This window comes from Cyrtonyx montezumae, unplaced genomic scaffold (genome assembly GCF_038088225.1).
Source record: "Cyrtonyx montezumae isolate F1298 unplaced genomic scaffold, pur_monq_1.0 scaffold_4, whole genome shotgun sequence".
Lineage (NCBI taxonomy): Eukaryota > Metazoa > Chordata > Aves > Galliformes > Odontophoridae > Cyrtonyx > Cyrtonyx montezumae.
The window spans coordinates 24,049,663-24,063,055 of NW_027072045.1; the positions used below are offsets into that span (position 1 = coordinate 24,049,663).

General features: G+C 40.9%; 1 protein-coding gene across 1 annotated transcript; it reads left to right on the forward strand.

The window, feature by feature from the left end:
* The first annotated feature begins 7,006 nt into the window (after positions 1-7,006).
* Positions 7,007-11,214, forward strand: LOC136055194 (protein NDNF-like). The gene is made up of 3 exons (XM_065746891.1): positions 7,007-7,194; positions 8,810-8,943; positions 9,688-11,214. Exons 1-3 carry the CDS (start codon positions 7,007-7,009, stop codon positions 11,037-11,039), a joined length of 1,674 nt encoding a protein of 557 aa, XP_065602963.1. The 3' UTR covers positions 11,040-11,214.
* Positions 11,215-13,393: the final 2,179 nt, after the last annotated feature.

Below are 13,393 nucleotides of genomic sequence, written 5' to 3' on the forward strand. Positions count from 1 at the left end.
ACATTTGGATCTTCCTTGTTTGCAAGGGTGGATTAGTCCGATTTATATGAGGTTAATACTAAGGCATGTAAAAAAAGCAAGACTGCAGCTAAAAACAAAATATAGGATTACCCTATTAACATGGTACACTGATTACTGACAGTACCACTTCTTTTCTTTCTCTAGCTTCAATTCAGCAGCTCTTAGCTGAACTGAAAACTTCACATCATTATTCCATACCTGCTCAAACTGTTATGCTGCTTTGATGGCTTGAAGGGAAATTTGTAGGTTCCTTCTAAGTCCTTATTTGACAGGTTTCATCTAACCTAAAATCCTGGAAGCCTGAGGGCATGGTAAAAGGAAAAGGAAATGAAAATAGCAGCTCAGGACCTTCAATATGTTTTCCTTATTAATTCAGAAAGAAGCTGTTAGTGTAACACTGAACCCTGGCTGGGGACTTGAAGATTTTTCTATTGCACAGTATTTGCATTTGTGGAAGAACACAAAAATAAGGAATTTTCCCAATAAATCGGGTACAGTACCGTCAGAAGCAATCACATCCTTCAAGATCAGAGCTTTGCACAGCAGATCTCCTGTATGTAGTACGTAATATTTCTCTGTACTCCTCTGAGTAGTTACTACCACATTTTAAAAAAATACAATGAGAGGGATAATCATGTTTCCATATTTTCAGATAACATCTTAGTAAAAGACCTTTCAAGACTACCTTCATATACCATTGGGAAAAAAAATCCTCATTGTTCAAGTATCAGTATCTTGTTTCCTGGAAAGCAACTGCTAAGCAAAAATCCTTATCTGTAATTTTAGTGTATACAGCAGTTACCTCTATATAATCTCCTGGAGAACTCAGAGACATGCCAAAGCAGGGGCTATAGATCCAAAATGTGGAAGGCGTCTGACTTTCTAGCCTGTAAAATCAATACTCAATGCCGGGACAACCCAACAGCTTCTGAAACAACCCATTTCCTGCTGTAAAAAAAAAAAAAAATCCCAAGTCTGTTTTTTACCTAGAAGTAGTTCCCTGTCTCTCCAGCTTATTAATGCTGCTGAATAGGAACGGACCAAGGCTTGCCTTATCAGACAGTCCTCTGAGCGTTTGTGCGTTGCTACAGACTGGCAAAACCTGGAATAAACAGAAGCAGCTGCCCCACTACTGTAATCTCATCGGGCTTTAAGCTTCAGACTTTTGCTTAGGCTTCTCTTCCACAATTCCAAAGGAAAGTGTGCATCTTTTCTGGAGCCCAGCTGCACGCCTAAGAAGATATTTTCTGAGCAGTAATGCTAACCAGAAGTACTTCAACTTCCCAAGGACCAATTTGCTCTGGTAGCTGTCAAGAAATGATTCTGACAATCCCTCTACTTGGGAGGGGATTTTTAAAGAAATTTGTACCCTCTTCTGACAGCCATTAGGATGAGTGAGACTTCTTCCAAGAGGAACAGATTATAACTCGCAGCCATGGAATTTGCAAAAGGTACTCATAAGCTATAATTCCTCCTGAAAATCTGATAGAGAACATACACAAAAATGTCAGACACACAAAGCTGCTCGCCTCCATTCAGAGCTATGAGGAGTTAATGCTAGTTAGGTAAGGAGGTATTTTTACACAGGTATGCATCTGAGAGAGCTAAAGACCAACAATTTTGAATCATGTGTTTTGGAGACAGGCATCTATGTGAGCACATGAAGAACAGGAAAAGAGAAAGTTTCTTGCCTCATAACTGAAAGACTTCTATTTCCCCATGCTTTTTTAATGTGCTTACAGAGTTTCATGAAACAAAACTTGTGGGGCAATGCTGGAGGGACAAGGAGACAGTCTGTGTGCACAGCAGCCTCAGCTACAGCCAGAGTCTGATCCAGATGGGCTGTAGTGAGAATCTCAAGCAGCCCTGTTACCACTTTCAAGCGCATTGCTAAACTTTGTTTCATGAAGAATGGAAAATATCAGACATTCACAAGCCACATAATATCTACTAATACATTACAATAAGCTTCAAGAGTCCTTCAAAGCAGAATTTCTCCTAGTACTCATCTGTCTTGCTTGCTTAGGTGCCTGCTTCCTCCGGTAGAGGAAACTAGATATCTTAGTCTTTCACCACTTCCTTATGAAAGCAACCAGACCATCTCAAAGGTAAGTTAGCAGCATGAACAATTCCTCGTTAGAGAAACACATGGTGAAGTTTTTGCACCCTGTGCCAAGTGCAAAGTCATGCTGCCAGGTTTCAGAGGCATACTGCATGGGTTGGGCTGGGTAGGTTGCCTCCTGGAGGGACTCCAAGCATCTTTTTTGTAAGGCATCCTGAGAAAGCCTGAGAAAGGGTAACCTGCTGCAGGCAGGAAGTGCTGAGAGACAGCTGGCAGGGCCTGCAGGATGTCTCTCTTGTGAACCTTTACCAGGACTACACTTTCTGGAAATACCCATCTGAGGTGTCTTTGAGAGCTTCAAGCTAGACTTCCTGCTCCAAAGTTCCATCATTTCAGTGATACTGACCACTATCAGTGATACTGATTACAGAAAGAGTATAAATCAAGTACCTTGATGTCTAAGTTCTCCTGCAATTATTGATGGCCAGAAGGGTTGGGACAACAGCTGGATCTCTCAAATAAAGGTTCATAGGTTCATAAGGTTGGAAAGGACCATAGCCCTCCTGAAGACACTGCCTCAGCTCTGAAGCACAGCAGATTCACTGAAGACTAATTTTTTCTATTGAGAAACTTGTATCATTTTACACCAAATCAACTGTTGGTTTATCCCTGCTGTAACTCCACTGAGTTCACCCAAGCTACACGAGTGATGAATTTAGCTCTTTCTCAGTAGATAATACCATTTTTACCTTTGAAACAATGTGAGTGAAGCTCCGGATGTTCCATCACACATCCTGCTCCAGCAAAGCACATAAACACACACGGGAAGCATGTGGGAAACTACAGAGAGCAACTGGTCTATCTCCATAACTAAATCACCTTGTCAGCCTCTTTCCTCAATATCTCTGTCCACATTTTTCAGCAGGAGATAGAGCGCTCCTTCAGGGATTTGGCTTAAAACAGACAGTTAGGATGCCCATTGCTTGCCCTGGAAGCTGACCTGTGCCCTGAGTATCTTGACAGCAATGTGGAAGCTCTGCAAGGGTAAGACAGTGAGTCCACCCCTTCTGCAACAAACCCATGTACTGCGTCTGTATTACTAGAGATTTACCAGACATGAGAGACATCTGCTCTTCAGCCCTTACCTCAGATCTTCCCACTTAACAACACCAGTTACAAGCAAACAGCAAGGATTGTTAAGAAGTCCTTCCAAATCTCAGCAAAGAAAGAAAAAATCCAAACACTACAATCCCCACACATTATGGCTAATATGCTTTTTTTTTTTTTTTTTTTAGGGGAATACTTTACTTGTGGCTATGTGTTTACATCGTCATTTGTTCTTCATTCTGTTGCCTGGATGTTTTTTAGTCTCACTTCTTCTAGCTGTCGAGCAAACATCTTGCAAAGTTCCTCACCAGCACCACAGTGCCAAAACTGATCATACAGTATCTGTACCAAGGCTTCTGCAGGCTGTCCGTTTGTAAAAAGCCCAATTACTCAGGAAGCCCATCACACAACTAAAATTTTAGGGAACATTTGTTGAAAAACATCAGAGTTAATCCTGTTATCTACTGCAGTGAGATTAAGCACATTATAAATATTTCCATTTTATCTGTTAATGAGCATATTTGTTTCCTTTGGTCTGTGTTATATAGAATCTGTTGAGACCTCCTCATACTTCCTCTCTCCTCAGTAAACTTTTAGGCTTGGCAAGGCTCAGATGATACACCTTCAAACCTGTGGTGACAAGAGCAAAGTGCTGCTGCAAGTCACTTTCTTCAAACACTGATCAAGAGGCTTTAGCTTCAAATGGACAAAAGACATCCCTAATGTCCTATGTCTTTTTGCCCTGCAGAGGGCCTTCATGCAGCTTCCTGGGCTTGTTCTTTGGAGCAGGCACAAGTCCACAGAGATGTTCCCATCCTCCCCTTCTGACACCTCAGGCCAAGAAGCCAGTAAGTGGGAGCAGCATGTCCCACTCCCACACTGCAGGAGTAGGCCTTTTCAATGACAACGACTTTGCTACAGCTGCTTTGCTGAAGCAATTCTTTATCTGGCTGCAAGCAGTTTCCCATGCACCCTCAGCCACAACACTGCCCATACACTTTCAGAGCTTCTTACACAGCCACTGCAAGCCAAGAAACCAGCACAGCTCTTTTCAATAGATTCCTGACAGTCTTCAAAGGATTGCTAATTCCAGCCTGCTTAGAAAAAAAACGCAGAGCATTCTCTCTCTTACAGCTTTTCTCCCTTCCCTTCTGCGAGCCAGTCTGCACCTGTTAGGCCACAAACAACATAACTAGACAAGACCTCTAAAAAAAAAACAAAAAAAAACAAAAAAACAAAAAAAAACTCTGAACATCTTCAGAGCTGAAGGCAAGAAAGTCCCACACTCCATAGACCTGCTCCATCAAGCTGCTAATGCTAAATATTTTCTGGAGGGGATCAGTACTCCCATTGCTGGCCAGAACTGTGGGCTAACAAGGGTTAACTGCTCTCCTTGTCTCCCCCCTCCCTGTGCTTCTGTCAGAGACCCGCTCTGCTCTCTGGCCAGGCAGGGCTCAGCACTCCAGCATCCAGCAGCTGCTGACAGTGTGCCTGAGCCAGGTCCGGGGGTTGGAGGCTGCACAGGTGAAGGTGCACAGCCCCAGGAGCTCCAGAACAGGAAGAGCAGCGGCAGAGCTTGGGAGATATCAGAATTATGCAACTTGAAAATAACTTCTGAAAAACCCCAACCTAGCTAAATATCAAAACTCTGTTTTTCTTTCCTTGAGAGACGGCTAGCAATCTAGTTACAATGTCTACTGAGGAGCCATATGGAAAAAACAGATCTGCCCTGTTAAACTGGTTGCACAGTTTTGTTTTTCATCTGTCTACAGAGATCTGAAAATTCCACGTTGTTTTATTTTATGCTTTTTCAGCAAAGAAAGCAAGTGAACTGGGGCTCATCTGACCAGAAACAACAGGTAAGAGCAGTATTTTTGTGTAACATTTCCAAGAGCCTGAGAGTGCACTGTTTGTGTAACTGAGTGAAATCAGCCTTTAGGATGTTGTTCTCTTTGGGATAAGCTGATCATAGGTTGGTTGGTTTGTTTTCCTGGACAAAAGCTGAGCTGCTGTAGTATCAGTGTGGTGTGCAAGATCCTGGCATTTAAGCAGTAAACACTTCAAAGAGGATTAAAAAAAATAGGTTGAAGTGCAGAGCAAAACAGATGCCACTGATGAAGGTAAAGAAAAATACTTGGTTGCATTTTTAAGCTAGTTAGACTAGAAAAATAACAAAGTGGCAGAGAAGTGACTCAGAATCATAAGGAAATCTGTTATAATAAGAACTGATATTTTCATGCATTCCTTCAACTTGTTCAAATGTTTATTTAAACTTCAATTGAGCCAGGTTCTAAAAATATTAAAATGATGCTCTGAAAGAAGAAAAGATTATTCTAACTCTATCAGGATGTTAAATAGGACATTTAAATGTTCTAGTAGTGATAATTGTAATAGTCTCACAGTACTAAAGACATACATTTATTTGGGAATTACTGATATGTACATGAAAGTTTACACTGTCTCCATAGCTTTACTTAAATTTGACAATCTTGACTGGGTTTACAAAGGAGCTAGCCCTTCTAAAGACTCATTTAAATGAATTGTAATGGACAGAAGCTGAGTTGAGGACTTCGTTGAAGTCAAAAGCTCATTTACAGACATAAGGTTGAACTAAAGCAAATGTTACAAAGGAGTGATGCTTTGCTTTTTATGTTCTCAATCACTGGCTGTTAATCAGATATAACCAGAATCTTTACTCCTGTTGGTAAGACACAACAAAATACAACCCCCCCCACAAAAAAAAAAAAAAAGCTCACAGAGCTCCCTTTGGTTTCCAAATTCCCTAGATACAGATGTCACCTCTTTTGAAGGTCTACGCCTTTCTCACTTAAGTCTTTTCCACTTCTGCATTTTCCTTTTCTGAAGCTGGATGTGGCAGACAGAAAAAGTTGCAAGCATAATTAACAGTTTCATGTTAAACGTGTACTGTCACAATTTCTCATCTGGAACCTCCTATATACAATATATGCAGCTATTGAAACAGCATCAGCATGTTTCTAGATGTATTCTGGAAATTTTTGAACAGATTACATTTCTTTTAAAGATTTGAAGCTGACAATAAAGCCTCTTTGCTGAAGGAGTTGGGCATATATGATTTTTTAAACCTGATATGGTTAAAAACTACAGAGCTGTTACAGTTTAAGAGAGCAGCAGATGTAGCGATGGCCTGGAAGCAATGCAGTTATGAAAGAGATGTGTAATGCACATTCTCAATATTTGTTCAGCTTCCCTACAGTAAGACATTCATCTTCCAAAGTAGAGGCATAAAAAAAAAGTACAATCCATTTAGAACCAGTTTAGGTTTACTTAATGGGATCTACCATTTTCATGGAACAGGACCTCATCCAGCTCTGAATAACTTTTGATCCTCATCTTTACATATCCCTGTAGCCGTGATCAATTTCCAATCTGTGTGAAATAAAAGATTAGATGACCTCTGACAGTTCTGTTCCAGATAGATAACCCAGCCTCAAATTTATTAAACGAATTGTATAAGCAAGGAAAAGTAATTTAATTCGCCAATTCATTTTGTCAGTAGTGAAGTTATCCTTCAGTGCAATACTGCACTTGTGCTACACTGACAACATGCATGTAATTTTACACTTAAAGACTCTGTAGCAGCTTCATCATTAAATCTTTGTGGATTCTAAAATACTCCTGTGAATTATAAACAGTTTAGCAATCTGAAGACTGTTTGAATGCTTGTCATGCTGTAACAGGGAATATCACTAAAGTAATAAGATCATCATTGATCATTTTCTCTCTCAAGGCAGCAGTTTGCACTCACTTAAGCCATTTTCCTTCACAGTACTGAAGATGTCCTGTCCCTGGTTTTATCTGCCTCTCTGCTTTCTCACGGCTACTTGCTTGTGTCATTCCCTTAAAGCACCCACTGCCAGTTCACAACAGAACTTCAAGAGTGGCCTCTTCAACTTCTACCACTCTCTGATTCTTGCTGATGGTAAGGAAACTACAGTTCACTTGCTGAAGGATATCCCTAAAAGGTAAGCACCAATTAGCCATGGAGTCACTCCTATTCTCAGACACTTTCCTGCAACACCAGCAGCCACGCGCTAACAGTCCAAAACAAGGTCTGCTGTGTGCCTGCACAGCTCTGACACATCCACTGCATTTACTGATACACCACTTCGAATTTCAGTGCAGTACAAGTGACCTCCAGTGTTCACTGTTGTTTTTCCAGAATCTGGCATGACCACCTCAGGCATACACATTCCAGGCAGGTTTCTGTGATGATACAGAACTGGTGGGCTCCAACAGCAAACAGCTGCCTGAACAGCCTGCCTTCCCAACCACAAGATCAGACTCCCTACAAACCAGCTACTCCCAAATCAGTAGCACGTACGCAGAATGCAGAACTCTGTTATAAAAAATAATCTGTCAGCATCCTGCATACTAGAAATGTCTTTGTTGAATGATGCTACATGCCTGCAAAGATCAAATATGACTGTCATGCAGAAGTAACAGATTCTTCATGTCCTCAAAATACCTACAAAGCTTTCCACCATATCTGGACATACACACAATCTAGATATTACTAATGATAGCCCCTATTAGATAAGAAAGGCAATCTAATTAGTCCACTAAGAAGAGATGCACTTCAAATGGTGTAATCAGAATCCAGTGACCAGTGACCAACACATACAGATTGAGATGAACATAGAGAAGTCAGGAAGCAGAGAGCAAACCAGATGGTTCAAACTTGACATTCATTGCATAGAAACTGGAACATGACATATTATATAATGCGACATGCTTACAAAAGCAAAATAACAAGCTTCCCCTTTTAAAGGAAAACAGGCATTTAAATCTAGGAGAGCAGTGAATTTTGCTGTTGTTCTGCGGCATAATATGAAAAATTTCTATTAGCAAGCAAACAGCAAAAAAAACCTGACTCCTTCAGTTTAGCATGATCAAGTAAGTACTGTATGAAGCACAGAACCATGAAGGCTAGAAACCAGGAGATGAAAATATTTGGCTTACAGTAAAAGACTTGAGAATGTGAAGCTGTTTCTAGTGAAGGTTATCTCCAAATAGCCATGCACTGAAATTAATCCAGACCATTATACTTACATAATCTGTTCATAATGAATAGGCTTTTCTTGCCAACTAACAAACAAAAATTAGGTATCTCTACATTTAACTGCAGAATATCCAAACACTTTTGTGGCCATAATTTACTGAATGCTTACTGAAGTGACAGATAAAACAAAATGGGTGGGACAGGAAGCAAGACTTTACTGTAATTAAGTAGGAATAAAAAACTTACTGAGTAGATTGATGCCCCTTTGTACTAACACACTGCAGCTTGTCAAAAACAAGTCAGAACATACTGATACTGCCATTGATAGCCAATATTCTTCAGGACTGATCAGGGCTGTTATATCTTCATCTTACATAGATGGAGACCTATCAGAGGAGCAGATGCCTCCAGCAGACAAAAGTTTCAGACATTCCCTATCTTGTTGCATTGATGCATCTCAAAGGAGAGCGGTCATTTCTCTCCTCACTGAAGTGCCCACAAGAGAAGCACTTATTGCAAGTGTTAAATAGACTTGAATTTCTTTATGCTTTTTCTCAGATCCTTATCCTCATTTACAGGTATTACTTCGTTTTGGAGGAAGACAGAGCCCTTGTACCTTTCACAATAACAGTGACCCCTTGTGATGTTCCCATTGAATGGAGCATATTTGTACACAGGGCTTCAGCAAGTTTGCTTGGAAAAGCAGCACAAGGTAAGATCTTCAGCCTACTGAGAAGAGCTGGAGAAAGTATAAGTTATGAATCAAGAGTGTTATTGAAGTTCTCTATAGGCTTAAATGTCATACTGGCCCCACTTACAAATGGGCAGAGGACACCATCACCACAGGTAAAATTTGCAGCTTGCTGGATTTTACTATCAATTCAAGTAGATCAAAAATTATATCTGTAAAAGTCAAAAACTCAAGGTAATATCTGGGAACAACACAAATATGAATTAGCTTCACAAGCTCTTTGCGCTTACAGTTTTCCCCCTGCAACTTGTCGCCTCCTATGAAGAATCTAAACTGATACCAGTAATTTTCACATTAGAAAATATGTAGTTTGTATCCTTTGATCTCTGTGTTATGTTTAAAAATCTATCTTCTCCCTACGGAAATCCTGAATTAATTAGCTCATGCTGAGTGAAGAGCTGTCTCAGCTCCTTCGCTGTTGTTTAAGCCACTTGAACCAGTTCCTTTCTAGCTTGTTTCTAATTGGCATACAGAAGATACAGATTTTATTTAGGAATATCATCTATCACTGCAGTGGGCATTAAGCCAAGTTGAGCCTAAGAGGAAATTCCATTCTTTTTAATAATTCCTGGAATCAATTCTCAAAAAAGAAAAATCAGAAATTTGAAAGCCTTCACTAGCAAGTTCTTAACTATCAGATAGGTATACCTGAGCAATGTTCAACATATAATAAAGCAAATGTTACAAGTCTGCCTCTTCTTGCAGGTGAACTCAATACACAAGATGTCTCAAGATTCCAGAAGGCTACAAGCATGGTGTCTGCCATTTTCAACTATAAGGGAAATTCTGTAGAGACTTACGTGGGTATGTCATCTCAGTCTGCCCTTTATATGCTAGAGTTCTTATCCACCGAGCGTGACACACACATCACTGTGTACTTAACAACTGACACAACGTCTGGGCACCTCTATCCAGAGCTTCCACTGGATCCACGCATAGATGTTATCGGCATTGGCCATACAACAGTGACTCTGACATGGAAACACAGCCCCTCCGCCTTGCAACACAGAGAAAGCATCCACTACTGTCTTCTAGTTAATGAAAAGCACAATTATAAGAGCTTATGTGCTGCTGAGACAGCAATCAGATTCTCCGGAATGAAAATGCCACCTGCGTTAGCTTTGTCTCTCTCTCCATACCTTCTTGAACCACAGCAGGTAATGGTATTATCCAACAGTGAATTGAGCATTATTAACAAAGTGAGCAGTGGGGAAGTCAGGCAGATATGCATGGGTACCAAGAATACATATACAGTACCCAACCTCAGTCCCAGCACTCAATATTATTTTGATGTCTTTGTTGTCAATCTCCTCACAAATGCCAGTGCTGCTTACACTGGGACATTTGCAAGAACTCTAGAAGAGCCTGAACCTAAGGTGATGAAGCTGAAAGATGGGAAGGCAGTTCAGGTTGTCCTGAATGGGAAAAAGCAGAAATCCTACAGTCTGCAGTACCAAGCAAGGCACAAGAAAGTACAGTTTGCTTTTCAGTTGTGCCGTGGTCAAGTACAGTTTCACATAACAAAAAATGGTAAAACAGTGGCATCAGAAAACATTCTTGGATTGAGATATTTGTCACTCAAGGGAAAGGTACTGGACACATACCTGGTGCAGCTGAGGTCCAAAGAGGAATCCAATTCGTCTGTGAAAGTGCAGGTCTCCCCTCATTTCCACAAGCCCTTATTCCCACTTCTTCCAGAGAGCTTAAAAATCAAGTCTTTCAGTAAACTGAGGACTTGCAACTCTGTCACCATTGCCTGGCTAGGAACACAAGAGCAGAGCAAGTACTGCGTGTACAAGAAAAGGATTGAAGATGATCAAGTCTGGATGGAACTGCAAAATACAGACACATGCTCTGGGCCTGAATCTCGGCACAAGTCAGAGAAAGTGCTGTGCAAGTATTTCTATGACATAAATCTCCAGCGAGCTGTCACCACAGAAACTATCAAAGGGCTGGATGCAGGGACACTTTACTTGTTTGACGTTTATCTCATCGGGCCATCTGGCATCCCTGTCAGATATCACAGTAAAGTTGTGAGGACAAGGAAAAAATGTTGAAGGTTCTTTAAGAAATGCTTTGAAATGGGTGAATGAAGACTATTATCAAAACCCATATCAATCCATATCACGGCCCATACAGTTTAATCCATGCTCTCAAAAATATTCTAAAGCCATGCTATTTTGCAGAAGGATTATCTTCAGATCACTGCACTCGCATCTTCTCATACATGTTTTTTTCCCACTTCAGCTGCCTCACTGAGACATCATAAACACAAATATAATACTCAGTGTTACCGTTGAGAAGCGGATGGATTACCTAAAATGCTTCTGAAACAACACTGAAGCAACGTGAAACACCTCTGAAGGAGCACACATCATTAGTTCTGAAGTCCCAGTTTTCCACTGTGTGCAAGTCCATCATCTAATGAGAAAACGAGAGACACCCCCCTCCGCCCCCCAAGTCACTGCTTTGGAGTAATCAAACTTCCCTACAGCTTGAGCAGTTCGCAAGGCTGGAAGAAAAAAAAACAAAACCTGTGGAACTGTTGTCAAAGGGGCACAACTCTATGGCTCAAGAAAAGCAGGCTGAAATACCTTCTCTATTATCTGCATGTTATAGCTTGAATTTTATTTTTATAGAGAAAAATATATTGGTTAGAAAAGGACAAGATTTGGGTCAGGACTGGTACTGAGTTTAGTTTTGGTGGGAGCATACAAACAGTGCTGTGCTGCTACCCACTGAGAAAAGGAATAAGTAAGGAATCCTACCATAGAAAGGTTTTTGTTTTGCTTTTTCTATATACAGTCTCCGTTATCAAACCCACATCCACCTCTGTGTGACTCCTGAAAGTCATGGACTTGTTTTTTTACACCCCCAGTCCAGCCTCTATCAATGACTGTGTTGCTTTAGGAAAAAGTAAATGTGATTTTCCTTCTAAATATAATGAAGAAATATTTGTAGTAAAAAACCTGACACATATGTTTTATGTTTGTCTTACTGATTACCTTCCTCATGACACAAGAGAAAAAGTATGGAAAAAAATATTTGAAAAAATAAAAGTATTCATAAGAAAATATGTTGAATTTCAATTATCAGCAGAAAATATTTTGCACATGGCTGTTGGCAGGTTTGAAATTTACATACAAAGAGCTGTAATAGAGTCACTGACCCAAAGGTTGCTAGAGAAATCTTGCCTGCTGCAGTCCTTTCCTCTGCAATTATACTTAGCAAAAATAAGCAATTAATTCCACTACAGCACGTTTCAGAAGTTCATTTGCTATCCAGGTTCAAGGTTGTAGCTTATTCTGAATAATTATTACCTCCAAACATGGTTGGAGGCACTTGCTAAAGACTGAATCTGTCCTCTGCACATAGACAAGCAATTAAATGTTTCCTGCTCCACAGACTTTATAACATCATGCTAAAGGGGACATTTTCTCAGCCTCTGCATGGTGCATCCTGTACATTAGCAGACTCATTAGTCCCAAAAGGGTTCTGGCCTTTCCATGTGATCAGCAGCAAAGTCCAAGCCTTGACTAGTCTTTACATACCTGCTGGCAGTATTCTGGATTGAGCAGCACTGTGGCAAGAGCCATGCACCCACCTCCTTCTACACTCTACAGGCCTTCTGGCTAATTATAGGGGCTGGCATTGCACTTTGCCAGGGCAAGCCTTTTTTTCATTTTGCTCCTGCCAAAATGAGTCTAAGCTCAGAGAGCAAAACAGAAGTCACCTCCATTTGGAAGTCTTAAATGCTTTCTTCTGCCTTCCTCAGTTTCAGGCATTTATATTCTGAGTGAAATTCACTTAGATGACCAACAGATGACTAATAAGCAGAATAATAAGAGAAGAAGAACAGGAAGATAGCTTAACTGAACATACAAAATACTGTTAAATCTACAGCCTCTATCCTGTCAGTGCATTAACCTCTGCTTTTGCCCTCTATACCTTTATCACAAAGATCTCACTGAATGGAGTACGGTACATTGGCACCCTACCTGATACCCATGTCTCTACTAAGCAGTTCCTTCATGACAAAGCTCGCTTGAGACTTCTCAGCAAAACTTCAGTTAGTCAGCCCTAGCTATGACACAAGCAGAGCAATGACCACTGGCAAGAGGGCTGCTGCTGGCTGCTCACTCACAGGAGCTGCCACCCCATAACCCAGCCTCACTATAAGCACAAGTCCTGTTCACAGGAGACACAGCTGGACTGTAGAGAAAGACCTGCTGTTCTGCCAAAACCGTACATGTCTGTTATAAGCAGAGCAGGCATCCTGCCCCCAAGGTAACTGCTCACATGTGCAGCCAGGCATGGTCTGTAGCACAGAGCCCAGCAGCAGTGAATATTCCATCCCATTGGTCTTTCCACTGGGATTCTGCCTGTGCACACCACTGTGCAGAGCTGCTGT